At 33.2% G+C, this 27,929-nt stretch overlaps 1 protein-coding gene across 1 annotated transcript in view; it reads right to left on the bottom strand.

Moving 5' to 3' along the window:
- The window catches only part of LOC126808831 (heparan sulfate 2-O-sulfotransferase 1), a 142,353-nt gene that overhangs the window by 12,505 nt on the left and 101,919 nt on the right, over positions 1 to 27,929 (bottom strand). Inside the window, exon 5 of the mRNA XM_050533821.1 lies at positions 27,139 to 27,277. Within this exon, the coding sequence (XP_050389778.1) occupies positions 27,139 to 27,277 (139 nt within the window). The remainder of the gene's footprint in view (positions 1 to 27,138; positions 27,278 to 27,929) is intronic.

The following is a 27,929-nucleotide window of genomic DNA, read 5'->3' as shown; positions in this document are numbered from 1 at the left end:
GTAAGCCTACTCATTACTTTTTATCGATAGTATTTTTTCATGCACACCCTTTTAAGCGAATGTTATCTTCTTTCACATTAATCTGTTTTCAGTTCAAAATAGTCTTTGTGAATCAAACTAGGAAATATGGACTTTCGTTCTGCAATCCTCCATTTTATATACATATTTTTACAACAAGTACAAGAGCTGTAAGACACATCTGAAATCCTGTGTGAACAGATTGACACATGGTATGTAAAAGGTTAGCCAACAATGTACTAGTAGGTTTGTGAATAAGACATTTAGAGATACTAAGATTACAATAAATTGCTATAAAAGCAAGTCTTATCATCTACAGAAAGCCAATAATGCTACTAATTTTAACCTCTGCCAAAATAATTCATTTAGTTGCCTAGACTAAACATCTTATATGATGTTTAAGATTTGAACTTACAAATGTCCACATGGCTGCAGAAAGATTCAATATTGTATATAGCAGGAATGCCAAGTTGAAGCCAATTGAAATTGTAGAAGTGTAGATCATTTTGAGACTAGCCAACCACCAGATTTTTTTAGGGGTACAAGTCAGATTGATTTTCCGACCTTCACTTAATGCTGAAAATGAGTACAACACAAATCATTGGTGAGGTCCACAACTGGAAAACTAGAATTGATTATTATATGTTGTTAGATTATTTTAAAACCTTATACACATTTGAAAGCATTGTATAAATTAAAACTTGTAGCGTTTGCTGAAAACAAGGCAGATTTATCTTATTGTTTTATTTTTGTTCCTATTTCAGTTGTCCAACAACTGGATGTCCCCAAACATATTTACAGTCTACCTTTAATTATGTGAGCTAGATGACAGGACAATAACAGAAACTAACAACAAGGGCATTTTCACGAGTTTACAATTTACAAAGAGGATTTAAGCAACAGAATTGAACCATGATCATGATTAATACTTGTGCATACAGCTTTTTATGCATCATCAACTCAAGCCAAATAACACTGTTGTTCTACTAACCAAGTTTGTTTTTGATTACAGATCAGTTTTTCAAGTTAAACACTCTTCTGTAAATTTAAAGTAAACCTACTGGAAGAAACATCACAATGAATACAAATTTCTTACTTTGTTTCTCCTACAAATTGAGAAAGTTCATTGCATGGTTGACTAAATATTTAAACTCTGAATAAAATCAATCACTTGATGATAGTGATTCACAAACAATTTCATATCTGAGTTATTCCCCCCCTTTTGATATTAGAAGAATTGTTGATTTCAATATCTCCAAAGCGAACACAGGATTTAATCTTACTCCATCATCAATCTGAATTTGTTAATTTCATCAATCTCAATATATCACTCAGGCTAATAAAATTGCAAGTTTCATCTTTCAAGATGAAAGAATTCTGGAAAAGGAAAACCTGCTTAAACAAACAATTTGTAAAAGGAATAATGCCTTTACGTCAAATGTTGTTCACAAGAACCTCAAAGTTTTTTAGGACTTTTTTTGTCTTTGTTTATCAGCAGAGATAGATTACAAAATAATTTCTGGACTAGGCCTTAACTATAATGCTGATATATAGTTAACAGACTAGTGCAAGTCACATTTTATAGTGAGGCCCTTATATTCAAGAACTTTACTACTCACAGACATAGAGTTTGTAAAGTCAAATTGCATAAAATCAATTTTATACCAAACATCTAATAGACTGGATTTTAACAATGTTTCCACTGAGGAAAGTATTAATAAAATGGGGTTTGGCATCCTACGAGTGCTTCTGCACCATCAGGGCTAATGAAGACAGAATTTCTACTGAGTAATTGCAAACTTTCCTTCTGTCATAAAGTCACTTGTTGAAACAAAAAGTTTTATATTCTTTAAAGCCAGGCAATAATGAACCCAATTGTAAAATGTACGTTTTATTTAGAATTGACTACAATGGCGTCAGTTTTAATTATCGGAAAAGAGCTTGAGTCTCACCAGTAAAGAAGGATATCAATAGTTTTAATTTTCACCAACATCTTTTTCTTGTTATAAGAACATAAAAGGCCAAATCAATTTGACACATGGTAACAAAAAGAATTGTACTGAATTGTATCAGGTTTTAGCGATTTTTACTTTAGTGTTGCAAAAAACACCTGATCTCAAATAGAGTGTTTTCTTTTCATGACATTTTTTTTAAAAACTAAAGTTATTTCACAAATGGCTTGCTTGCCTCCTTAATATATGATATGGACAGATTTAGACCTCATAAATTTAAGTTGTGATAAGTGTTGTGGAAAAATCAGGGTGTGCTTACTCTTTCCATAATCTCAATACCATTTGTGACTGGCCTTATGTATGAGAAGGAAGTTTAAGGTAACTCCTTGATTTACTCCGACCCTTCATATTTTAGTGTTTGAACATGTGAACATCATGTTTTTAGTTGAAATAAAGTCTATATTGTATTTATGTATAGTCTATTACTGTTTAACAGTATATTTGGGATTTTATTTAAAGTAGCTAAGTCTCTAACTCAATATCATCCAATTAAATCAACATTCATGTTGTGATCTTACCGGAAAAAGATGGGCTTTTGATATCCAATATATTTAAGACAAAATAAACATTTTACCATTGGTACACGAATCGTGTACCATAATGCGCTTCAGCCCCAGTTGTATCAAGAGACTCGAGGGACGAGGCTAGACACATTGCACCAAATCAAACGGCGTATGTAGACTAGAATAACCAGACGCTAAAAATTTGCACTCGCTTGAGACTGCTGGCTTATTTCGCCGAACATACCTGATTTGAAATTGGAGTAAAACGGAAACCATTGAATGTAAATCAGTTTATATACATTCATATTACAGTATTATATGCATTGCGACCCACTTTTGTCAATTTCTAGGTCCCAAATGTTAGCGATTTAACTCCTTTAAGAGTGCTTTATGTAACTAACTTAAACTTTTAGAAATTCTAAATTAATATTCATAGCATTTCATATGATTAAAGCTGATTAATGACAGCAAATCATTCTGACTAGCATACATTTATTGTCATAATAACTGATATCAATTTCCATTTAGGTGAAAAGTTTACTGACTAGTACCAGAAGTTAATATTTATAATATGAGACTATTATTTTTTCTTTATTTTAGAAGGGTCAGTAATTATAATTCTCTGTCTTAAATTCTTTCACAGAATCACAATTCACCTCTCTAATTCACTATTATTTACTCTGATGCTCTGTTTCCTCACATTTCACAACCAGACAGATTTTATCTATTAAATGCAAGACAATTAACACAAAAGATATAAATAGTTCATCCTATTTACATTCAATGACGGACTGGACAGTACGTGCAAGGTTGATATAATATTGACTGCTATTGCACTGCATGCTATCCTACCTACACTAGACACCGTACTTTATCAAATTTCCTCTTGATTGAATATGAATAACAGAAACAATAAAACGATGATTATGTTGAATCAGTCAATAATCTTTTAAACCTTTTTTGGATTTTTTCTATTAATTGTTTGTAACCACTTAGATTGTCTTGACTCAGCCTTTGGTACTCTGTAAAATTCTAATCCAGTCAGTTTATCTCCATCACTATTGTTATTTGTTGCAACGAAGAATGGCACATTTTTGCCCCATTTTATCAAAATTTAAAATTCAGTATTTCAGTGTTGAATGAAAATTTAGAATTATACAGAATTATTTTTATTTACAACAGGATTATTATTTGGTCTAAGACACATGAAGATAAAGGCCTGTCTTCTGGAGCTAAAAATAGATACCGGAAATAGGACCAATAGAATAGAAAATTTACTACATAAAAATTCTTATAAGATTGTGTGCATGAATAAAAAGAATAAAAAAAATATACACGAAACAAACATACATATGTACATAATTATACAGTGATACAAAACTTACAAAGACATGAACAAATGGTATAAAAAAGCTCCTAAAAAATTTAAAATTTATATATTTTTATTCACCATCAGTATTTCTTGTTCGAAATCATTCAATTCATCATAATTTCGCTTTTTTAAAATGAAATTAATTTAAACAGTTCTTTTCTTCTTTTTGTGTGTTTTTGCAGTTTGTTATAAAACAAATTTCTTCTTCTACCACCTGGCATATAATACATACACGATCTTTTACCTCTAATTTTATATATCTCCCTGTTTTAATTTTCAATTTATGTGCGCTTATTCTTAGATGTTATTGCTTTTCTGTGTTTTCGATTTTTTATCATATCTAAATAATTTTCATAATTTATATTATTATGTATACATACATGTATTTTCTTAGATTATTTAAAGAAGTTCCATCTATGCCTTTATTATTATTTATTTTCTTGGACAATAAATTAATATTAGTATGTTATTAAGTCTATATTTGATTTTATTTATTTGCAATTTTTAATAAATGAAAACCAGCTGTATCTCCCTTCTGCATGCATATTTTCATTTTCATTTAACGCAAGTCTTGTTAAGTGTGAAGCAGGTATTTTTTTCTTAATTCTTTCATAGTCTTTTAATGCTAAACTTCTAATAGCAACAGCTATGTTGCTACTTTTTCTTTTTATTTCTAAGGCATATTTGCACATTTTAATATTCAATTTTTCTATCTTTGTTGAATATACATGGGAAAGATGATCAAAATATTTGTCTTTTAAAATACCCTGCTTTTGGCTTTCTGTTGTTTTTCTTCATCCATAAACAATATATCTGAATTATATGTAATGAACGGCCAAATTTGATAGATATAAAATTTCTTTACAAGATACAGATCTGGATTTAATTTTGATAATTTTAAATGCCTTACTTCCTTTCTGTGTTAAGTAATCCAAAGCGGCTAAACAGGAGTCATAGTCTGACTTAACTGTTCCAAGATAAGGGTAAAAATTAAAGAATCCCCGTCAAACAGAACCAGCAACAGACTTGTAGATTTTAAAGATCTTTATATGAATCAACGTTTCGGGTGTAGTACCCTTTATCAAGAATGATTTTTTATAAATCCTGTGACACCTTATATACAAACAAAAGAGATGACGTCACAGGATTTTTAAATTTATGTACAATGATTAGTTGAACAGTAAAGGATTGTTAAAATTAAGGATTGTTAAAATTATGGATTGTTAAAAAATAAGGATCGTTAAATTTATTTGTATGTACAAAATGATTTTTAAAATAATAAATTAAAGATAATAAAATTATTAAAGTAAATTAAATAGTGATTTAGGTTTTATTTTGACAGTAAAAATTAAGTGAATTATCGTATATTTAAATAAAATAATTGTCATTAATTTCTTCTAAGATGGCGGTGGCTGTTTCTTCTTTATCGGTGTTGTTGACCGGAACTGGGCTGGTACTTTCTGGATTCTCTTCTTTATATGGATGAGTAATCATTTGATTGTTTTCAACTTTTAGTTCATATTTAAAGCCGTTTACGTAAATAAATTTAGGTCTTGCTTCAAAGGGTCGAATCCACGTTGATGGTGGTAAAATTGGTATTGATTCTGCTTGATTTCTTTCAGCGTTATCGTTTTTCTTGATGGTTGAACTTGCGGCTTTTTCGGTTTTCTTATTGACAGAGTTGTCCACTGGTGCGGTTGACTTTTGGTATGTCATCCCTTCTCTCCTTTTCTTTTTGATGGTTGTAATTTTATGCACATTTCTAATGTGTTTTTTACCATTACTTCCGTTTAAAAATGTTTTACTGCAGAACGGACATTCGAATCCCATCTTCGGTTTTTCTTAAGTTTGTTCGTTCAAACCTCCAGGAGCTTGGGTTGCTAAGAGGTCGATAATCGATTCTTCGTGACGTTATCTGACGTTGGTGTTACGTGACGTTTTAGCGATAATTTGGGCTTGAAATTTGTGTCCCGTGGTACTAAAATGTTTGGCTACGGGGGTGTCATTAAATTTTCGGATATCGTTGGTATGTCCGTATAAACGGATTTTTAGAGAGTTGCCGGACTGCCCGACATATTGGATCCGGCAGTTGATACATGTTATTAGATAAATAATAAATTTAGTGTTACAATCAAGATTGTTGTTAATTTTGTAGGTTTTGCCGTTGTAACTTGATTTTACTTTGGTGGATTCTAATAGAAGTTTGCAACAAATGCAGTTTCTTTTGCATTTGTAGCAGCCTCAGGGTTTGTTGATGTCTGTGTTGGGTATATCATATTTGATGAGTAGATCTCTCAAATTTTGATTTCTTTTGTAGCATATTCTAATTTGGCAGTTTTGAAGAAATTCAGTGTCTCCATGGTTTTCTAATAGTTTTTGGTTGGTGGTGATGATCGATTTCAGGTTGGTTTTTGGTAGAAATTTGGTGGTGTAAGTGAGGATATAGGTTGAAAGATCAATAGTTTTGGAGGGATTGGATAGAGGTGCCTTGAGCGCTTTGATGATCCCTTGATGTATGACGTTGTTAGGATAACCTCTACGGTTCAGTCGTTGCTTCAGCAGTGTGAGAGATTTCTTCAGTTCTTCTGATGTGCTGGATATTCTTATTGTACGGAGTGCCTGATTGAAGGGTAGATTTTTGAGGGTGTGGGTAGGATGACAGCTAGTGTAGTTCCAAGATAATTGAATTCATTATGGGGATTATTTGTTATCTCGGAGTGTGTTAGACACATAGTTTTTGTTATATTTGTATTTATAGTTAGTTTCTACTAATCAGAATAATTTCTAATTGTCTAGACATTTTTTTGTAGACGGTCTTTAGTTTTTGAGATTAAAATGACTATATGTACCAGTACTTTTCACAGTAAGGTTAATCTAAGCTGGTCATGGTCATTTAATGTTAACTACTACACGGTATAGGCATATGTGGTAATCTTCATAAAAGATAGGTTGCCAGGCAATGAAACATATGCCCACAGCAGCTAAATTGAGCAGTCGAAAAGAGTTGTCACATATTTATTCTTTTGTAGGTAATGGGAGCATTTACAAGACACTGTTATCAATTTCATTGTTTTACTAATCTAAATAATGTATATAAATTTGATACAGATCAGATGATAACTTTAATCGTTAGCGTGATACAAAGTGAAACAAGGACCATATCTATAGAATTAATTGTTGAAATTAAATAGGCTTCTTCGTTTCACTAATGTAAACAACATATACATGTATATAAATCTGACCAGCGGCTGCCAGGCAGGATACGCCCACATTTTCGAGAGATGGATAGAGAACAAGCTAAAAAGAAAGTGATTTTTCCTACAATCAAGGGCCATAATTCAGGAAATTACAATTCGATATGCAAATATCGAAAGGAACCCAGATCTTTGTGTTATAAACTTACATTTCAAGTTTCAACAAAATTGGATAAAAATTGTGACCTCTATTGGGTCCACAACCTTGATATACCGTATTTTTACGCTATTTTAGAACGAACGACGGCCATTTTGTCTGTCAATTTTGGGCCGATTTTCACGAAATTCGAACTCGGTAGACCTTTGGGTGTAACGGTGATATAATAATACGTTTTTTTAAATCGGATAAAAATTATGACCTCTATAGGGTCCACAAGCTAAAAATGCGATTTTTCGTACAATCAGGGGCCATAATTCAGGAAGTTATGATCCGATATGCGCGAATATCGAAAGAAACCAAGATCGCTAAAAACGTGATTTTTCGTACAATCAGGGGCCATAATCCATGAAGTTATGGTCCGATACATGCCAATATCGAAAGGAACCGAGATCTTAGGGAGATAAAGCTATATTTTAAGTTTCCTTGAAATCGGATAAAAATTGTGACCTGTAGAGTGTCCACAAACAAATTGTGGACGGACGTCCAGACGGACGGACGGACAAACAGGTGCGACGACAATATACGTCCACATGAAAATGTGGGCGTATAAAAATGATCAGATAGTAAATGTTGTCTGTAAAGTGTTCACAAGAAATTGTGGACGATGGACGGACCAACGAAGGAGACCGCAATATATATGACCACATTTCCATGTGGGCATATAAAAAGGTTAATTTAAGCTGGCCATGTGTGTAATATGTTTATGGTCACTACTATTATATATGAATAAACTTTGTGATTTGATGATATATTTGGACTAAAAACATATTTAAAGTAACCAATCTCAAAACTTTGCATTCGCCGGAGATACCTACATCTATAAGTAAGCTGTTGTTAGACTGAATGTCTGTCAACTTAGCTTCATTGTGGGAGGGGCCATTTTTCAGAATGTATTTATCCTTACTTAATTACTTAAAGATACATTATGTAAGATTTAGATAAAGAACTAGCCATTCTTGCTATAATAGTTCGAAAGTAGATGATGTAAAATGAATAATTTGAAAATTTCATTCAAATTACTCTATTGCAAGCGAAGATATTAGCCTTTGAAGGTTTGACAGACGTGTGCAATAATTTCAACCACCGTACTGGTTGATCGAAGCTAAGTCACGGTCCTCCATATTTGATTAAATCAAAGTATCGCTGAACCATTCTAATCTATTTAACATCGGAGAAATCTGATGCCATCGAGAGTTGATTAAGGCCTGGATCAGTTAATTAATGTCTAATTAATACTTTAGAAAACATTTCAGGCCTAAAGAAAGACCTGCAATAGGCAGATTTAGCTCTTGCATAATGCATGTTTAATGTACATTTACCATACATATTGAGGCCTAAGTAAATTCTTAATTATTTCTGTCCTCTTCTTTTTCCGCCATTTATTTGTAGAGTCTTTTGTACGTTGACCCTCCTCAATGTTCCCAAAACCAGTATTTTTCTAGTAAGATTGTGTGTTTATACTTTCCATTTACCAAATTTGACATACTTTAATTCGAAATAACCACCCGATAAATACTTTTCTGGGAAGTATCTTTAAGTGAACCGATCTCGATCCAGTTCATACCACCTCAGTTCCACATTAAGTTTAAAGTTCGACACATTGACACTACTGGTACTGAAAACATAACAGTACAGTTTTCTGACCATAAGACTTACCTTAAAAATATCTTTGTTTAGGTAGGTCTTTTTTTTCCTTTTTTTTAAAGTCAAATTTGAAGAGCTAATTCGACAGCTTGATCTTTTTCCGCGGAGCAGAACAGTAGGACGTTAAACCCAATTTCATTCATTTGATCCTTTTCCATGTGGAAACATTCGTCTTTTTTACTTGTGAGCACACAAATCAATACTAATGACTCAGGATTGAGGCACAAATCGCACACAATTTGCCATGAAATTGAAGCGTGAATTTCCGTCAACAAGTTTTCAACAATTGTGCAGTTGTGTCCTCATTTTACTCAAAAATGGATATTGAAAATATTGTTGTCATTATAAAAACAACGCTCCACAGGCATCAAGGCAGAATCATTTCATGGGAATGGTCATGCTACCATTTTGTTGAGTAGCAGCACTTATGATGCGTTCGTCTTGATTAACCAGTTTCAATAATGAATCAAACCATGGCATAGTAAAGGGAAATAACTCTAGTGATGCATTTCAAGTTGACAAACAAACTAAAATAAAAAGATCACGGAAAAGTGCAATAAAATAGTCAGTAGTGGTTTTAGCTGATCGGTCAGGTATGGCGAAGCAAGAGATATTTTTAAGGCCAGTATGAATATCGTTCCATTTTTGTAGTATACATCGGGGTTATTTTTTGTCTGCATTAGGAGGGTTGGATGGTCGAATGGTTACCATGTGCGCGTTGTATCATAAGGTCTGTCATTGAGTCAACTGGCATGGTTTCGATTCCCTGGTTGTACATGTCCAACCTCCTGGGTTTTATCCGGGTCCTCCGGTTTCCTCCCACTGCTAAAGACCCCTACACACAAGCGAACTATTAAAACAAAATTAAACCAATGTTAGTCCTGAAATGTCCTAGTTTGTAACCAGTGGACGTTAACCCCTCTCTCCCCCTTCTGCATTATCTACTAATGTGCTCATTATAAAATAAAATTCTGTATGTTTCAAAGATCTTCCACAAATGGAACTAAAGCATTTTTAACATTTATTATACAATCAAAACAACCTGACTTAGATCGAATATCTTTAAAATCTGAGTTTTTTTATACAACTGTATTATGTTGAGAAGTGTACAAAACTATTAAAAAAGATATTGGAAAGTTTAAAACTGTTCTGACAGGTTTATTATGTGAAGTGTGACCAGCTCATCCATCAAGTAGCATGTTCAAATAAATGGGAGAATATTAACTTGTCATATATGTGTGATTTATTTTCAAATCTCTATAAAAAGTTGAATCTTTAGGGAAATGAAAATCTATATAAAGACAGTGTGTGATAATATGATATGTTAGTTAAGAGAAAGTGTTTGTGATTTCTAAGTGTGTGTGTAAATTTAGGAGAGAAATGAGGAAAAGAATGTTCAATGGGCTTGAACACTTACGGCCAGGCTGAGATCCATTCAATCAATTTGATAGTCCTTCTATTTAGCTTCTTTTTGACCTGTGTGCATGGTTTTCCTCTTAGTTTACAGTCGGACAAAATGCGTGATGCAGTTTTTCTGCACTTACTATTAGATGTCTTGATTTCTCCAGTTCAAATTGATTCTGGCTAAATGTGACACAATGGTCAAAATTAACATACAGCTACTGATATACAAATTTAAATTGGCATGTCACATATGAAATTACCTTAAAAATGGGGTGGGGGGAGTAGAGATATTCCGCTTGAAGTAAATGTGGGTATACACCATAACACTAATTTTCAGAAAAGTGAGTGGGGTTGGTAGATGGCTGTATGGTTAGTATGTGCCTGTATGGTTAGTACGTGCGCACTGTATCATAAGGTCTGTCATTGAGTCAACTGGCACGGTTTTGATTCCCTGGTTGTAGAGACAAAGAGTAGGGTTGCCTGTCCAACTTCGTGGGTTTTCTCCAGGTCCTCCGGTTTCCTCCCACTGCTAAAGATCCCTACGCACAAGCGAATTATTGAAATAAAGTTGAACCATGAGTTAGTCCAAAAATGACCTAGTTTGTGTTGAGTGGACATTAAACCCTCTCTCTTTTTCTCTCTCTCTCAGAAAAGCGAGATCAAAAATCACTGACATCCAGTGAGACTCTGCGGCAATCAAAAACAGCGAATTTGTTGCATTGTTGCATTTGTGATATAAATAAGCTTATACCTCATTTTGCAATGATGTTTCTATATACAAGTTTAAGTTTCTATGACTGTGTGCCCAATAAATGATTTGATTTAACTCAGGTTTGTACATAAAGTCTTGTATGACAACCAACAAAACTTCTTTAAGTGGCAGGGGGGGGTGTGGCCGAATGGTTAACGCGTGTGCATTGTATGATACTGCCTGTCATTGAGTCAAGTAGTGAGGTTTTGATTTCCCGCTTGTATGTGACAAGGAGAAGGGTCGCCTGTTCAACCTCGTGGGTTTTCCCCGGGGTCTTCGTGTCACATTTAGTAATTGAACAGTAACACTAAAATCTAAATGGAATAGCAATTACTGGTTTGTTAACATGCAACGTTTCCATGATGATACACTTGTCTTTATCAAACAAATGATAACATATAGGTAAAACCCTAAGTATTTATGCAGTATGTCTAAAAATGACGTTTTATAACCAATCAATTCCTTGCCTGAGTTCTGTATTGCTTTTATCACTTTCTTAAAAATATCATGCAAACAGCTTGTAATACAAACATGTACAAATGCAAATGGTGATAACTCTTCTACAGTTGTAAGGAATTAATTTTCGTACGAACCATACACATTTTACGCAATAAATTTACGCAATATTCAACAATACAAGTTCTGAATAATCCAGCTTTTAAACACAGAACAAATGATAAATACCAGGGCAACATAAAAGAGAGAAAAATGATTCTATTTCTGAGAATAGTTTCCCCTGGAGTGTCAACTATCAGTCATCAGTTTCACATGAGTCATGTTAAAATAGAATAGAACACTCTACTACAACAACTATTATTGTATTTTAAACCAACTATACCAACATTAATTACTTCTGTTCCAACCTTCTAACTTACTGCTGAAACTACCACGAAACTATTGAATTATTAAAGGCACTGAACTGCTTTAGTTGGTGGAAGAACAAGGGTCTGGTGTGTTATAGAGCAAGAGCTCTCTCATTAAATGTTTTATGTCTGCAGAAATAGTAGGTTTAAGTCTGATGAACTATTCTGTACTTCTTATTACAAATTTTGGTAAGATATTTCCTGAATTCAAAATGAATTGAAAAATATCAGATTTTCATCAGACAGTTCTAGTATGATTATCTCATAAAATTAAAGCCCTGTGATGTAATTGGAATATTTTCTAAGCAATAAGCTTATATATGCTACTTTAACCATTTTGTAAGACAATATTAGAACATGTGATAAGTTGCAGTTATCATTAATTTGACTTGTCTTCATACTATGACAAATTACAACTCAATGTTTTTTATGATATTTCTAATGTCCCCCAGGAACTGACATCCTTACAAGACTTGCCTAACACATTGTTTCTCTGCCATAGATTCTAATAAGACCTGCCCTTGTGCATTGTTTCCGTTCCATTGATCTACGGGACGAAGTTAAAAACATTTCTTTTGTCTGGACAACTAATCACACAATATCTTCCAACGCTATTGTCCCATTTATCAAAGTTTTTATATTTCCTGTTAAAGATACAATTTCATTTCAGAGCACTGTGCAATTTCAGCCTATCAGAATAGCCTTAAAGGTGAAATGCCTCTATTCCATGACAATTTTGGTTATTTTTTATTTTCATTAAATGTCTTACATGGATGTACGATAAAAATTCATAAAGCACATGTTTTTTCTTTGGTTTATTAATTTTTTCTTCAAATTTTTGAATACAGATTAATAATTAATCTATATATTTGCTTATTTGCATTATATAATTTATCTATTTTTTAGACTATTTAGAGCGAAAAATCATGTGACAAAGTAAAAATGCTCACTTTAACAGTAACCCAATCTGAAGATTAATGAGTCAGAAACCTTGTCTGCAGTAAAGTACTGACTTCATCACTTATTGACAATGTCCCTTAACATCATTTAACGCTGTTCAATATATGGTGCCTGTTAGTCCATATTATTAGACAGTTTAAAAGTCACGAAAAATTCAACTCCATAGAGGATTTGGAGTCTGACTCTGGTCACTTGCACACCATATGCTCATGAAATAAAAACTGAAAATAAACTTAAAACCTAAAATTCCTTGAAGGTCATTTGAGGGATTGAGCAATCCTTTGCAAACTACAATGATGTGAAAGTTGAATCTAGTCTAAAAGGAATACCAATTCAAAATTGGTTCAAGTTTGTTTGGCATTTACAATCATGATCAACTGAAAATTTGTCAACATTCGGCATCCTCTGGATGATATAAACAGGATATGGTCAAAAGCTTAAAGTAGCTAAGTCTCTAACTCAATATCATCCAAAATCTTCGACATTGATGTTGTGATCTTACCGGGAAAAGATGGGCTTCTGATATCCAATATTTTTAAGACAAAATAAACATTCTACCATTGGTACACGAATCGTGTACCATAATGCGTTTCAGGCCCATTCTAACAAGGGACTCAAAGAATGAGGCTAGACATTCAATAAGTCATGTGAAACGGTGACGGCATATTCATATCGAGAGAGTATGCACAATAAATACTATGTAGACTAGAATAACCAGACGCTAGAAATTTTCATTCGATTGAGACTTCTGACATATTTTGCCGAACGTAACTGATTTGAAATTAACAGTAAAAATGGAAACGATTGATACATATACATATACAATACAAATCATTGTCAGGTTACTTATCAAATGTATTTTTTATCGATATTATTGAATTTATTGTTTTTAATGCTAATGGGTCTGTTAGCTAGAAGCAAGTCGAACAGCTGATACAGATATTGACAGTATCTTAAATTTATTAACTTTCTGTCACCAGTAATCATTGTGATCAGTAACTGGAAGGCCAATAGGAAATATCAATGGTATGTTGAAAAACTCTCAATACACTTAATTTATAGAAACATCTTAAATATATGCAAAAGCAATTTATTTCCTAATATTACTAATACTGGTACGTAAATCATTTTATAAAAATATATTATCCCCCTTCTTAGTTGAGTATACTGAAAATGACAATTGCATCTCTAGAAGCTATGTTCTAAAGAGGTCAATGAACATGTATCACTTGAGTTCACTTCCATACACACAAATGTCCTTTAAATTTCAACTCATGTAATCTGATCAAAAAAATGATAAAAATCATTAATACTTATGAATTTCTGGAAATGATACACTAGAGCTATCCCTAAAACCATTGAGAATTTGACCCTTTAATGGGTTCCATCAAGTATAAACCCAAAGTCCTATCAGTTCTAAATTTAGATGTCTGTGTTACATTGATGACTTTAAATTTAGTAATTTTTTTGCATTAATAACTATTAAACAGTTACTGTTAGTCACGAGCGGGGTTATTATTCCTGGGAATAGCGGAAGTTAATAGAGTTCAAAGACTTCCTGAAATCTAGATTACATGTAATTCATTGCTTTTATGCTTAGATCTATTATATTTCACAAGTTGTTGACGGACAAACATCACTCTTTTAAAGTACTTTACTATTATCATCGCTTACACTATAGCAAATATAATTAATTTTGGTAATATGAGAAAACGTACTTCCTATTGCCTTCCATAACCTCATCCTTAAGACTTCCCACAATCAATCACCCCTTCACACATTCAATGAATATTCATTATGTAAATTATAATTAAGTTCCATTCTCCGGTTATTGATCATGTAAAATGAATGAATGGAAAAACTTGATATCAAACGTTGGTATGTTACACATAATTTGATTGGATGCAACAAAGGTTTGAATAATTGTCAGAAAGGTAATCTAATTCTAAGAGAATATAGAGTATGGTATCAGTTTCACATAATCATTTTCTTCTTTTTTTCCAAAATGAGAACCTTTTTTTCTGATTTACTGAAATTTTCTCTAACTTTAAAGTAGCATTTATGTTTTGGGGACGTTATTTTCAAGTTGATTTTACATTATACAGTTACACCCAGGATGTGAAATATGCTAACCCATTGCTGAACATATTATAGCCTATAGTGTCTTAAAGGAGCTCTCAGGATGTTCATGAGAAATGACATATTTTAATTAGTAATAACCAATGCTTATATTCTAAAAAATCAGATAATCAAAACCTATTTTGAATAATGGTACCAAAAAAGTACATTAATTTCCCTCTCTGGTGACTATTTATTAACCCATAATATTAATATTTAAAAAAAAAAGGACTACACAATTGAAATCAATGTTATTTCCAGAAAAAGATTTGCTATATTTTCAATACTTTTTGGGGGGAGGCACTCGAGTGTTAGGGCATTAGCCTCTCGACTAGAATATCCTAGCATTGGTCGAGAAAAACCTACCAGATATTTCATGTCTAGTTTTCACTGCAGGGCTGATGATGAAAATGTGCCAAGTCACTTGGATGGGTTGTTAAACCAAGGCCCACACATGACAACATAAGCAAACACCTGGCAGTTGGAATTTTAAGAAAAGTAGGCAGTAAACATTGCTGTAGAGGCAGACTTTTCATTCATGTATATAGTAAATGTTACTTGTTACTATTGTTAGTAACCAGAGAAATGAAATTTAACATTAAATTAGTCTCAAAATGTGTTGACGAGACATTTTACTAAACCTCTATACAGACAAATATTATAACATGATTGAGATGTATTATCAAAAGATCTTCAGAATTACAGCACAACTTCTTATCTAACGTTTTTTTTTATTTATGCCACATTCTTACACAATATTCATACCTAGGGGACTAATACTGAGTTTTGCTTTATCGTTTTAAGTTAGAAGTCAGGAATTTACAGTACATGAAATAGGCTGGAACTTTATTTTGAGAATAAAACAAAAACATTATCAAGACAATTTATGGTGTAAGGTATAATATCTTTAGCCTATAAATGTTAGAAGTATAAAATATCATAACCATAAAGCAAATGATGACACCAAGTTAATGATCTGGTTATAATAACTTCTCCAACCCTGGTCTTGAGAAAAAACAATCTCATAAACCTTCCCCTCTCTTTCCACACAGCCATTAGGCTGATAATACACACACCATCACTTACACTAGCAACACAACTAAGTTATTAAATTTACGAGTTCAGTCCAATTCTGAAAAATACAGAACCAACATTTCAAAATTTATCTCTGACCAGACCCGTCAACACCTCAGAGCTGTAATGCAGTAGGGTAGTGTAAAAAAAAATGCAGTAGAAACCATGATTTAGCAGTAGATTTCCAAAAACTGGTAAATTCGCACTTCCAAGGGTAATTAATTTAGAAATGATAGATTGAACTGCAGGCCCAACAACACAAAAAGTGCATTAAATGGGTAATAGATATAAAATATACACAAGCAATGGTAACCATATAAAATTTATGTAATTAATCAAAATTGAATATGTAGCTTACAGAAAGAAATAATGTCAAAAATAATTAAAATTACATCTTGGCATGATTGTAAAAATATCCTTGTGATCCCCATTCTGGGAGTTTTTTGTCAATATTGTTTCATATAAGATAATTGGTGTGCTTATCAGATTTTATAGTATTTTTACATTAGGAATAGAGGGGGGGGGGCTTAAAAAAGAAATAGTTTTGCATAACGGCTAATAATATATCGGCATTGATTTAATCATGCCCCCCCATGACGATTATCCTCTCACAATGTACAGGATTTTTTTTTCTCCCGAGATTCCGAAAATCTGTTTTTACATTTATTCGATAGAGCGTTCCATATTGTAAGTCAGAATCGGCGAGAGGTATTCCCATCTTGAAAGTAAAGTTCTAGGTTATGTTGCATTCGAAATATTGTATTTGATGTTGTACCTGCGCGAACAAAAATGTCGCCACACATGGCGATTATCCTCTCAAAATGTACGTAATTTTTTTTTTCTCCCGAGATTCCGAAAATCTGTTGTTACATTTATTCAAGAGAGCGTTTCATGTAAGTCAGAATCGGCGAGACGTTTTTCCATCTTGAAAACAAAGTTCCGGGTTGTGTTGCTTTCAAAATATTGTATTTGATGTCAGCCATTTCTGCCGTAAACAGGTCGCTCTTTGTTTATTTTATCGACACGCATTTTAAGAGTATTGGAACAAATGCCAATAATTATATCCACTTTATTAATTCTAAAATAGGTTGAAAACAATTTGAAAACAAATCTATTACTATTAGCTAAATTACACCTTACAATATCCTAAATGAAATCGATGTTGATAACCGAAAGTCTCAACCTTTTTTGTTTACATGCCAAGAGTTGCATCCCTTAGTTCCATAGTTTTAGCGAGAAAATTAAAAAACCCTCTTTGTTTGAAAATGCGGTAGAAATCTATTACCCAAAGTAGAGCAGTACATGAGGCCTTTTTGCGGCACTATACCGAGTAATGCGGTAGAGTCGTCAGGTCTGTCTTTGGCTGAGCAACTTTTTTGTTTTGTTCAGACCAAATCCATCCCAACCAAAATTTCTCTTTTACCATGAAAATTACTCTGTATCAATTACTGTAGTTCAAAAGCATGATTAGTTTGGCGAAAAATTTATGACAACATTTGCAGTTCTTTTTCTGGTTTTTCACCACTTAAGAATTCTACAACTAAATTTTGACAGGTTTCTCAATGATCCAGAAAAACTACCTGGTATCGAGTATACTGAATCATATTATTCAAATGTTTAGTTCTATACTGAATCATAAGTTTGGTTCTATAACCTTAACTAAGGGGTCAATTCTAGAAGAAGATTTACAATTATTTGCTGGATGAAAACATTGTCTCACTCAAATAAATCTCAATGCTTCTCTGAGCCAGCAACTGAATAGAATAGAATTGGATTATAAATCTGATACAATTTTTATGGCAGATGCTGTCATCATGGCATATATTTGAAGACTTTGTGTATGAAATTGGGTGTAAATGGGACAACAATCATAAAGAAACAAGATATTCACTGCATATTTATCCAATCTAATTAAAATTATTCTTTGTTTTGCTTTTATGGTTCTGATTATCTACAGTACACACAAGATATATTCAAAACAACTGCCAACAGGTTGTTTACAGTACAACTCTTAAGATAATTTATAATCAAATCAGTGGACAAAGTATTGACCTGATCAAAAAAGTTTGGATTGACAGTTTACACAAGTAATAACAGGACTTAATGATAAAGTTTGTCAGATGTTAAGTAACCATGAGTCTGGCAACAAATAAAATACCAAACATTAGCAAATATATCTGATTTAATCAGAATTACATTATATCACCTACCCATCCAACCAAATGCCTGAACTATTCCTATAGTACTTATCTATAGCACATCAATAAAAATTTAGTAATGATCTATTAGCCCATTCAGACCCTTAAGTTGAACTGGTTTAAAAACCCCAGGGATCATTAAATCAGTTTAACTTTGTCGTCTGAACACAAATGTGGGGCAAATAAACCAGTATATAAAAATCCCAATTCGCGACCTGTCTTCGAGCAGGCTTTTTATTTTAAACTGGTTCATTTTGGCCGTCTGAACGGGTTGGCTTAAAAACCCTGTCTCCAGTTCGCAAGAACTGAATAAAGAATATGAAGCTACCCACTTTAACCTCCGACCAGAAACTGGTTTAGCTTATAGTACGTGTGAATGCAACATGATCCTGTCTTAAAAACCGTGGTGATTTTGAACTGGTTTAAAAATAAGCGTCTGAACGGGGTATAGGTTTGCTGTCATTTGGGTCTCCCCTACGTACAATTCAGTTTATTATATAACGTAAATTTCCATGATAAATTAACATTTCTCTGTGTTTAAGAGTTCTAGAAGAGCCGTTCAAACTAGATTCACCAGAGAATAGTAAAAGCAATTGACGTGCCTCATGTTGTTTACATATCATGTTAGCATGTAATATTTTATTTGAATATGACTGAATAGCCAATCAACAGATGATCTTCCCAGTAATAGAAATTACACAACCAGTCATTACACAGCACTGGATGACTAAACGTAAATAAAGCAGAAAATCTTATCAAAACAATCCAGATTCAATATTGAATCAGATTAAAACTTTCTTCCAATAATTATGTGTGTTCCGTGCAAAATTGTCCACCTGTTTGCCTTCAGATGGGGAGATTGTGAAAAGATGCTGTAATTTTTCAGCAGCCGTTTTGCAAGCATGACCATTAGTTAGCCTAAAATATTATTTGTAACAAAATAAACCTGGAATTAGTTCATAAACGTTTGGTATGTATTATTAATTTACTTGCTGAAATAATTTTGCCTCTTTTCATTCTTTGATAATATTCTAAAATCCATGTCCAATACAATAGATGTCATTAGAAGTGAAAAGCCCTGTGCAAGAGTAATGCTTACTCTATCCAGAACACCCAATACTATTCTATCTCATTTGACAAATCTTAAACAAAGCCAATTCTATCTTGTCAAAATTATTTTAGAGATACAGATACTGTCACAACAACTTAAATCATTCATTATGCCTCCTTTAAAACTTGAGTTGTTTTAATGTCAGTATGACACATTAATTACCGGTACATAGCTTTTAACCATATTTTGTTGTCTCTCACTCTATAATTATCAGGACCTATCACATAGAGTTCTTTCCCCATCATTTCTCTGATAATTTGTTGCTAATAACATAGACAAACCTCAATATAAAATGTCTGACAAGGTGTGATCAGGTCAACACTAGATTGTGATATCCCACAGACCTGTGTAAGTTTACTCTCTATATGCAGTAACAACAAAGATAGGTTGCCAGGCAACGAAACATATGCCCACAGCAGCTAAATCGTCCGGGCAGTCAACAAGAGTTGTCGCATATTTTTACTTTTTTCAGTAATGAAACATTTATAATACACTACAATCTGATTAAGAGCAACAACTCATGAAGTATCAGAAAACCATTAGAATTTGTTTGGTTTTTATGAAGTTCTGTCCCATGCTAACGTTTTGTATACAAAACTTTTAATCTCATGGATTTAGCTGTTCAAGTCATAAAAATTCATTGAAAATCAATATACTTGTTCGTCTCAAGATCTTAAACTCTGTGTATCAATCTGAAGTCAATCGGATGATAGCCTTTACAGAGCCACAAAGTGATCAAGGGCCATAACTCTGCCTGTAATTATCGGAAATTGCTGAAAATCAATAGGATTCTGTATCTCATGACCTTAAACACTGTGTCCACAAGACTTTTAATGGCCATAACTCTGGCAGTAATTATCGGAAATCGCTGAAAATCAATAGGCTTCTTCGTCTCATGACCTTAAACAAGTCTGTGTATAAATTTAAGGTCAATCGGATATTAACTCAAGAGCGTCTACAAGATTTTTCAAAGTGATCAAGGGCCATAACTCTGGCAGTAATTATCGGAAATCGCTGAAAATCAATAGGCTTCATCGTCTCAAGATCTTAAACACCGTGTATAAACTTTATATTAAGTTTAGCCTCTAGAGCGTCCACAAGCAATTGCGGAGGCCGGACCGGGGCGAAAACAATATACATGTGGGCGTATAAAAAGTACTACATTAGCTGAACTACTGAAACAACATGGTATATTTTCTAAGCACATTACCAGAAACTTGAGAAACATTTTTCCTTTTTGTGAAAGATAGACACATTGTTAATCATTATATCTTTCTTTTCCCACAATCATATCAGGGTTATCTTTGGCATGTCAATCTCATAATATTTTACAGTATCAAAGAATACACCAAGACCATACACCTTAATCTAATAATAATTAATATGCCATTAGAAAAACTATAAATAAACTTGTATTTATTTGGTCATACCCTGTGGCTGCATAACCCGATAAAATACAAAGTACGCTGTATGATATAGATAGAACAGGAAGTACACCTTATAATAAACTGTAAAGACCTCTGATTTAACCACAGTATTAGAACACCATCTACCAGCACTTTTGATAAACTGCACAAGAAACACCATTTGGCTGCACCATCTGACAATTTACACTATGTGATTGCAAATTAACATCTGCTAAACAACAAAGTACACCAAGTCACTGCAGGATTTGAAACTACAAAATACATCATCTGGCAAATTACAGGGACGCCTATCCAAAAGCCACATCAACTGAAAAACTACATGAAAAACCCATCTAAAAAATCACCAAACTAACAGTTACCTGATGTATCTACCAGTATATATTATCTCACAAGTCAAAAGGCACAACATCTGGAAAAATACAAGGAACACCAATCTGACAAAAAAACCAAGCCAAAAGGCACAAAATGACTTTATTATCTATAAGCCAAAGGACACACCATCTGGCAAACTACAGGGAACACCCATCAGACAACCATCAAGCCTCAAATTGCAATGTCTATTTATTATGTAACAAATCAAAAGCACACAATTTGGCAACCTAAAAAAAATAACACTCATATGACAAAACTGCAAGCCAATGATCACTTTATCACATCACTTAACTATATAAAAGGCCTGATGCACCATTTAGCGCTATAGGAATCCCTTGCAAACTACAATATTGTTGAATCTCTAAATACTCTTATAGGAATAATATCAGTCCAAAAATGGTTCAGTTCTATTAAGTAATTACAAAGTTATGTTAAATTGAAATTCAATCAAACTATGCTGCTCAAGCGTAACAAAACACAGCCATCTTTTATCAGTAGTGGAGAAACCTGATGCACCTGGTTTAAATCCGTTTGAATCCAAGCCAGGAGATTATCTAGAGTCGGTATTTGATATTGTTTTCTTAATTAAATGTTACATAATCAATCTGAGTATATATTTAGTGTGTATTAAGCCCTGACAAATTTTATATTTTAGCAAAAATCAGGGCTTTTAACTCATCGGGACTTCTAAAACATACTTGTACCATCTGACAAACTACAACTTGTACAAGAAACACTCATCTGACAAACGTCAAGCAATAAGGCGCATAATCTAATATATATATACTCTTCAAAAAAAAGTAGGGGGTATTCAGAAACAATACAAAACTGCGGAAATGCACTGCAGTTTTTATTAGAGGTAACCAGTGTATGTTAATAACAGGCAAATTGCCTACACATGAACATAAACAGTTCATATGGGCGGCTTATCTGACGGCCCCATTTCACTCGCAAAGAGATACACTGTCAAAAGCGAAAATGGATGTTTTTGATTTTTTTTGTCTTAATAATGAGTAATTGCTCCACCAATCCTCAGACATTCGGCAATTTGTTGTGGCATGCTCCTCATCACGATTTGGGGCAATCTGACCAACTCTTCTTGCAGTGCCACGGCCAATTCTTGCAGTGTTGTCAGTTGCCGTTGACGAACACGTCTCCCGATCATGTCCCAGACATGCTCTATTGGGGAAAGGTCAGGACTCATGGCTGGCCAAGGCATATGGACAACATGGTGACGCTGGAGCTTGTCATTTACGACACGAGCGTAGTGGGAACGGGCATTATCATCTTGAAAGATGAAACGTCGACCTGCATGTAGAGCAAAGGGCCGAACTATCGGTGCCAGGATGTGGTCACGGTAGTACACACCAGTGATCCTTCCTTGGACAATATGCAAGTCCGTTCTGCCTGTCATGATGATTCCTCCCCAAACCATAACAGACCCACGCCTGAATCTGTCATGCTGTCCTGACGTTAATGTTAGAATGGCGCTCATTTACACGCCTCCAAACGCGAGCGCACCTATCGGTGAAATCCAGAGTAAATCTGACTCATCTGAGAACATTACACACGCCCATCGACAATTACCCCAATTTCTACGTCGTCTACTCCATGGACGCCTGTTTGCCATGTGCTGGCGAGTTAATGTGTAGAACCCATTTGAAGCATGCCAATAGCACGTAGACGTTCATCATGTTGAACTGTTGAAGACGTCTCATTGCAAATTAAACATAACACACTAAAGCAAAGATACACTAAACAGTAAATCTTATGCAAGAACATATAGGAAAGCAAACATGGATAGGATAAACCAGCACGCGGCAGTTTTCATCAACTCTTCCTTGAAGTGTCAAATTTGACAATGAACCCCTCCCACGTGCATGGCGCTATTGCGTGTCGCATGTGCAGCTCAGTGGTTCTGTTGGGGCGATAAGTTCTTCATCTGTGAACATACTCTCAAAGCATGTCAAATGTCCATGACTATTTATCATATCACAACCTGCATAGGTATTTGCATTTCAATATCCCCTACTTTTTTAAAGCGTATATATATTATTTCTCAAGCCAAAAAGTACACCATCTGACAAACTACCAGGAAAACTCATCTGACTAACATCAAGCCACAAGTTACATCATCTAAATATTATCTCACAAGTCAAAGACAAACCATCTGATAAAGACTCCTACTGAAAAATGTGTCAATTTGTGTGATGCTAAAATTTAAATTTTTCAGATAATATCTTATGTCATGTCATATGAGAAATCAACACTTATTGTCATCTTCTCAAAAATAAGAAGATTAAAAGATTAACTCAAATAAGCTCATTAAAACTTAATGTCACCAAATTGTTTTATCAATCAAAAATATAATCCCAATAGTGTTTTTCTTTTAAAAAAACCCAAAATATCTGAGCTTAGCTGTTCCATATTTGGCAACTAGATTTAAACTGACAAAACCAGAACTGGAGTTGTCACATAATATAATCTACACTATACTGTATATCCCTTTGCGGTCCCATGACAATTTTGCAACCAAAAAAATACGAATCTATGGAAAGCAGATTTCATCTGTGAGAAAGCAACATTAAAACCTAGAATATTGACCATGTTAAATTTAGGCGTGAACTGCATTTATCATTCTGCTGGTTCCCCTTGTGTATCTTCTTTAAACCAGGGTCCTTTTGATTCTATCTACGCCCATCATTCTAAATGAAAAGGGCTAACCTACCCCTTTTACAAATAACTGGAGGTTTGACACCCTCAATATAGTAAGCAGAACAGTAACAAATCACTTACAACACTTGAAATACTGCTCAATACTGAACAACAGAATTCCCTTTGAACTACTCTTTTTTATCCCTCTTGACAATTCATCTAACAGAAAGAATCACCTTAACCAAAGTAGTTTTAACTTAACGTAAATTACTCAAATGAAAATCTGGCAAAAGTCAATTTGCCCAGAATGATATTCATGAGTTTTTCAACCTTTCCATGTCCCTGATGGTGACGATGTCGTTTTAAATTCGTTTCATCTAAACAGATTTAAATCTAATTTTGTCCACGATGTTACAGGATAAAAGCTCAAGAAATCTCCATGGCCCAACATCAAAGAACTATCTGAAAATGTCACTGAATATTATTACTATTGCAAAATAATTTCTCTCTTTCTAAATTGACAGAATAAGACTGAAAATTAAAACGTAAGTGCTAATGCAAACTTTAGCATAAATGATTTTTGAAAATAAAATAAAATGTCACAATTATGTTCCAAAAGGTCTATCATTGAATACTGTCAGATTTGATGACATGTCAAAAATCATTTTCCACTATTTCAACTTAAAACATTATTTATAATTTTCTTAACAAGGAATTTATCATTCATTTCAAACAAGTAGCTGTACTTTTAAACATATATAATTCCTAATGGATAATATGAAAAAAGTCTTATATAATGCATTTCATTTCAATAAAAGATAGGTTGCCAGGCAACGAAACATACGCCCACAGCAGCTAAATCGTCCGGGCAGTCAACAAGAGTTGTCGCATATTTTTACTTTTTTCGGTAATGAAACATTTATAACACACTAAAATCTGATTAAGAGCAACAACTCAGAAAACCATTAGAATTTGTTTGGTTTTTATAAAGTTCTGCCCCATGCTAACGTTTTGTATACAAAACTTTTAATACTGTATCATGAATTTAGCTGTTCCAAGTCATAAAAATTCATTGAAAATCAATATACTTGTTCGTCTAAAGATCTTCAACTCTGTGTATCAATCTGCAGTCAATCGGATATTAACTTTGGCCTCTAGAGCGTCCACAAGATTTTTCAAAGTGATCAAGGGCCATAACTTTGGCAGTAATTATCAGAAATCTTTGAAAATCAATAGGATTCTTCGCCTCGTGACCTCAAACACTGTATAAATTTAAAGTCAATCAGATATTAACTTTAGCCTTTAGAGCATCCACAAGGTTTTTTGAAGTGATCAAGGGCCATAACTCTGGTAGTAATTATCGAAAATCACTGAAAATGAATAGACTTCTTCGTCTCATGACCTTAAACACTGTGTATAAATTTTAAGTCAATCGGATATTAACTTTAGACTCTAGAGCATCCACAAGATTTTTTGAAGTGATCAAGGGCCATAACTCTGGCAGTAATTATCGTAAATTGCTGAAAATCAATAGGATTCTTCGTCTCATGACCTTAAACACTGTGTATAAATTTAAAGTCAATTGGATATTAACTTTGGCCTCTAGAGCGTCCACAAGATTTTTTGAAGTGATCAAGGGCCATAACTCTGGCAGTAATTATCAGAAATCGCTGAAAATCAATAGGCTTCTTCGTCTCATGGCCTTAAACACTGTATATAAATTTAAAGTCAATCGGATATTAACTTTAGCCTCTAGAGCGTCCACAAGCAATTGTGGACGCCGGACCGACGGACGGGGGCGACGACAATATACGACCACATTTCAATGTGGGCGTATAAAAATCAATATCACTTTTTTATTATGTCAAATCTGTTTGATTCAAAATAACTATTTAATTAAAGGTGAAGACCAGTTGTTTCTCTATATTTATTCATTATCTAGTTTTGAAACAGTTCCAGTCAGCTGAGTACAAATTATTTAGTTTTTAATTTAAAAAAAAAAATGAACACACTGGCTGTGGTGTTATGTAACTGTCATCCACTGTATACAAACAAAGCAGCGCAAGTGCTATAAGCATGAGTTATCATTGTTCGTTTCAAGGACGTTTCTAGTGTATTCAATTCACATGTAAAGCAACATATTTACAGATTTCAAAGATGAGCTGTTATAAAGCAGACACAAATGGCTTTGTTTATAAACAATATGACAGTCACCCTATGTCTCCTTTCCTAAATATCTCCTACATGTGTCTTGATCTTTTAAAACAGGTTGGGGCTGATTTCACATACAATTTCTATTGGGGGAGGCCCGGGCCTGGGACTTATATAATTAGAATTATGAGGGTACTTCTAGTTCTACAGCCTTTATTTATTAGTTTTATTTTGTCAGATACATACTGAGTCACTTGTCAGTAATGTATATTATCTATCTGTAGGTATAAATAATTAAACAACAAGCAGTTTAATATCCATCATTAATCTCTGTATAAAACAATAAAAATACTTCAGACCATCATCATTACTACTAGCCCCCTCTTCAATAACCCATCAACACTATTTTTACATCTACTCCGGGACTACTTCTTACCCAGTCACCCGACCATCAAGCACGGAACTAAATTGGTATTAATGTGCATTTGGGGAATATTTTTAGAATTTTCTTTTAAATCAAATCACACAGATGAAGTTATAGCTCAGATCAAGATTAATATGGTACAGTGAATTGGATTCGCATGGCATTTTATATCTGTTTTGCGGAAACATATTTCCATTTAACAAGATTATACAGATTTCCTACAACATGCTTGATCAGTTCTAGTTCAAATGGCAGACAGTGCTTCCACTACATTGATCATTTGATCAAAAAAGGTAAAAAATAAATCCCTCAAAGAAACGACTTAGAAAAAATAAATAAGTTTACAGTCAATCTAATAGATATTGAAAATAGTGCTAAGTAGTATTTAGAAAATTTGCTGTTAATGTTCCATCAATTTTCAGAAATTACTGAATTGTTGCATGGCACATTTTACAAATATAGGAAGCCAGGCAATGAAGCATGTACACCAAAAACAGCTAACTTGTCCAAGCAGTCCTGAAGGCAAAATTTTTAGAATAGATGGTATAATATGACTGCTGAAACTTAATAGATTTCTTTGTTTCACTAATTTGAATAATGTACATAAATTTCATACAGATTGGATGATAATGTGGGCGGATAAAACTGATATTTAAATTTAACTTACCTCTCTGTTTCCAGCTTTACGACGTTTTAAAAATGGTCTGAAATCGTCTCCATATCTTACAAAATAGTAATAAGAAACTAGTCTGTCTAAAGGATCTCGAACTATGTTTATGTAAATGGGCTTTTTTATTATTCCAAACCTGAAAATACAAACATTATATTATTTATATTTTACATTATTTTTTCTTAAAAACGACAATATTATAAAAACACTTGTCGAAACGTTGTGCTATATATGTACAAACCAGTAATTCTTTTCCACATAAATTATGTTTTTTATTGTACTCAATCACTAAATGTCACTCATTATGAATAAGTTGTGCTTTTATGGGTAATGATTTATTTAGGATATAGATCAGACAATTTGTTAGTGATGACCATTTCTAATTATGCTGATTCCCAGCTCTGCATGTGTTACAAGGTTACTTTGAAAAAAAATATGTTAATGAATAATTTGTGCCTATTATTTATTTCAACTGGTTTACGTCTTCAATTTAATTAATAGAAGATTTACTATTATAAGCAAGCTAGATTTCCAATCAACCCTTCAATTCCCAAATCAGACTTACATGTTACACATAAATAAAAATATTTACATTCAAACTTCTATCCATTTTATTAAATTAATGATGATCATTTAATATTCACCATTTAAGAATTCAAACAAATTTTAATAATGATTTATTTTAATTTTTCAGACAGATATAATTTAGTATACTTGAGCAAACAGCATATATTTTTGTTTGTCTTTAATAAAATCAATGGAGTTATCTGATCTGTCTGACTATCTAG

This window comes from Patella vulgata, chromosome 1, assembly GCF_932274485.2.
Source record: "Patella vulgata chromosome 1, xgPatVulg1.2, whole genome shotgun sequence".
Taxonomy (NCBI): Eukaryota; Metazoa; Mollusca; class Gastropoda; family Patellidae; genus Patella; species Patella vulgata.
Note: the sequence above shows the minus strand (reverse complement) of the source record. Positions and strands in the feature narration are given on the sequence as shown.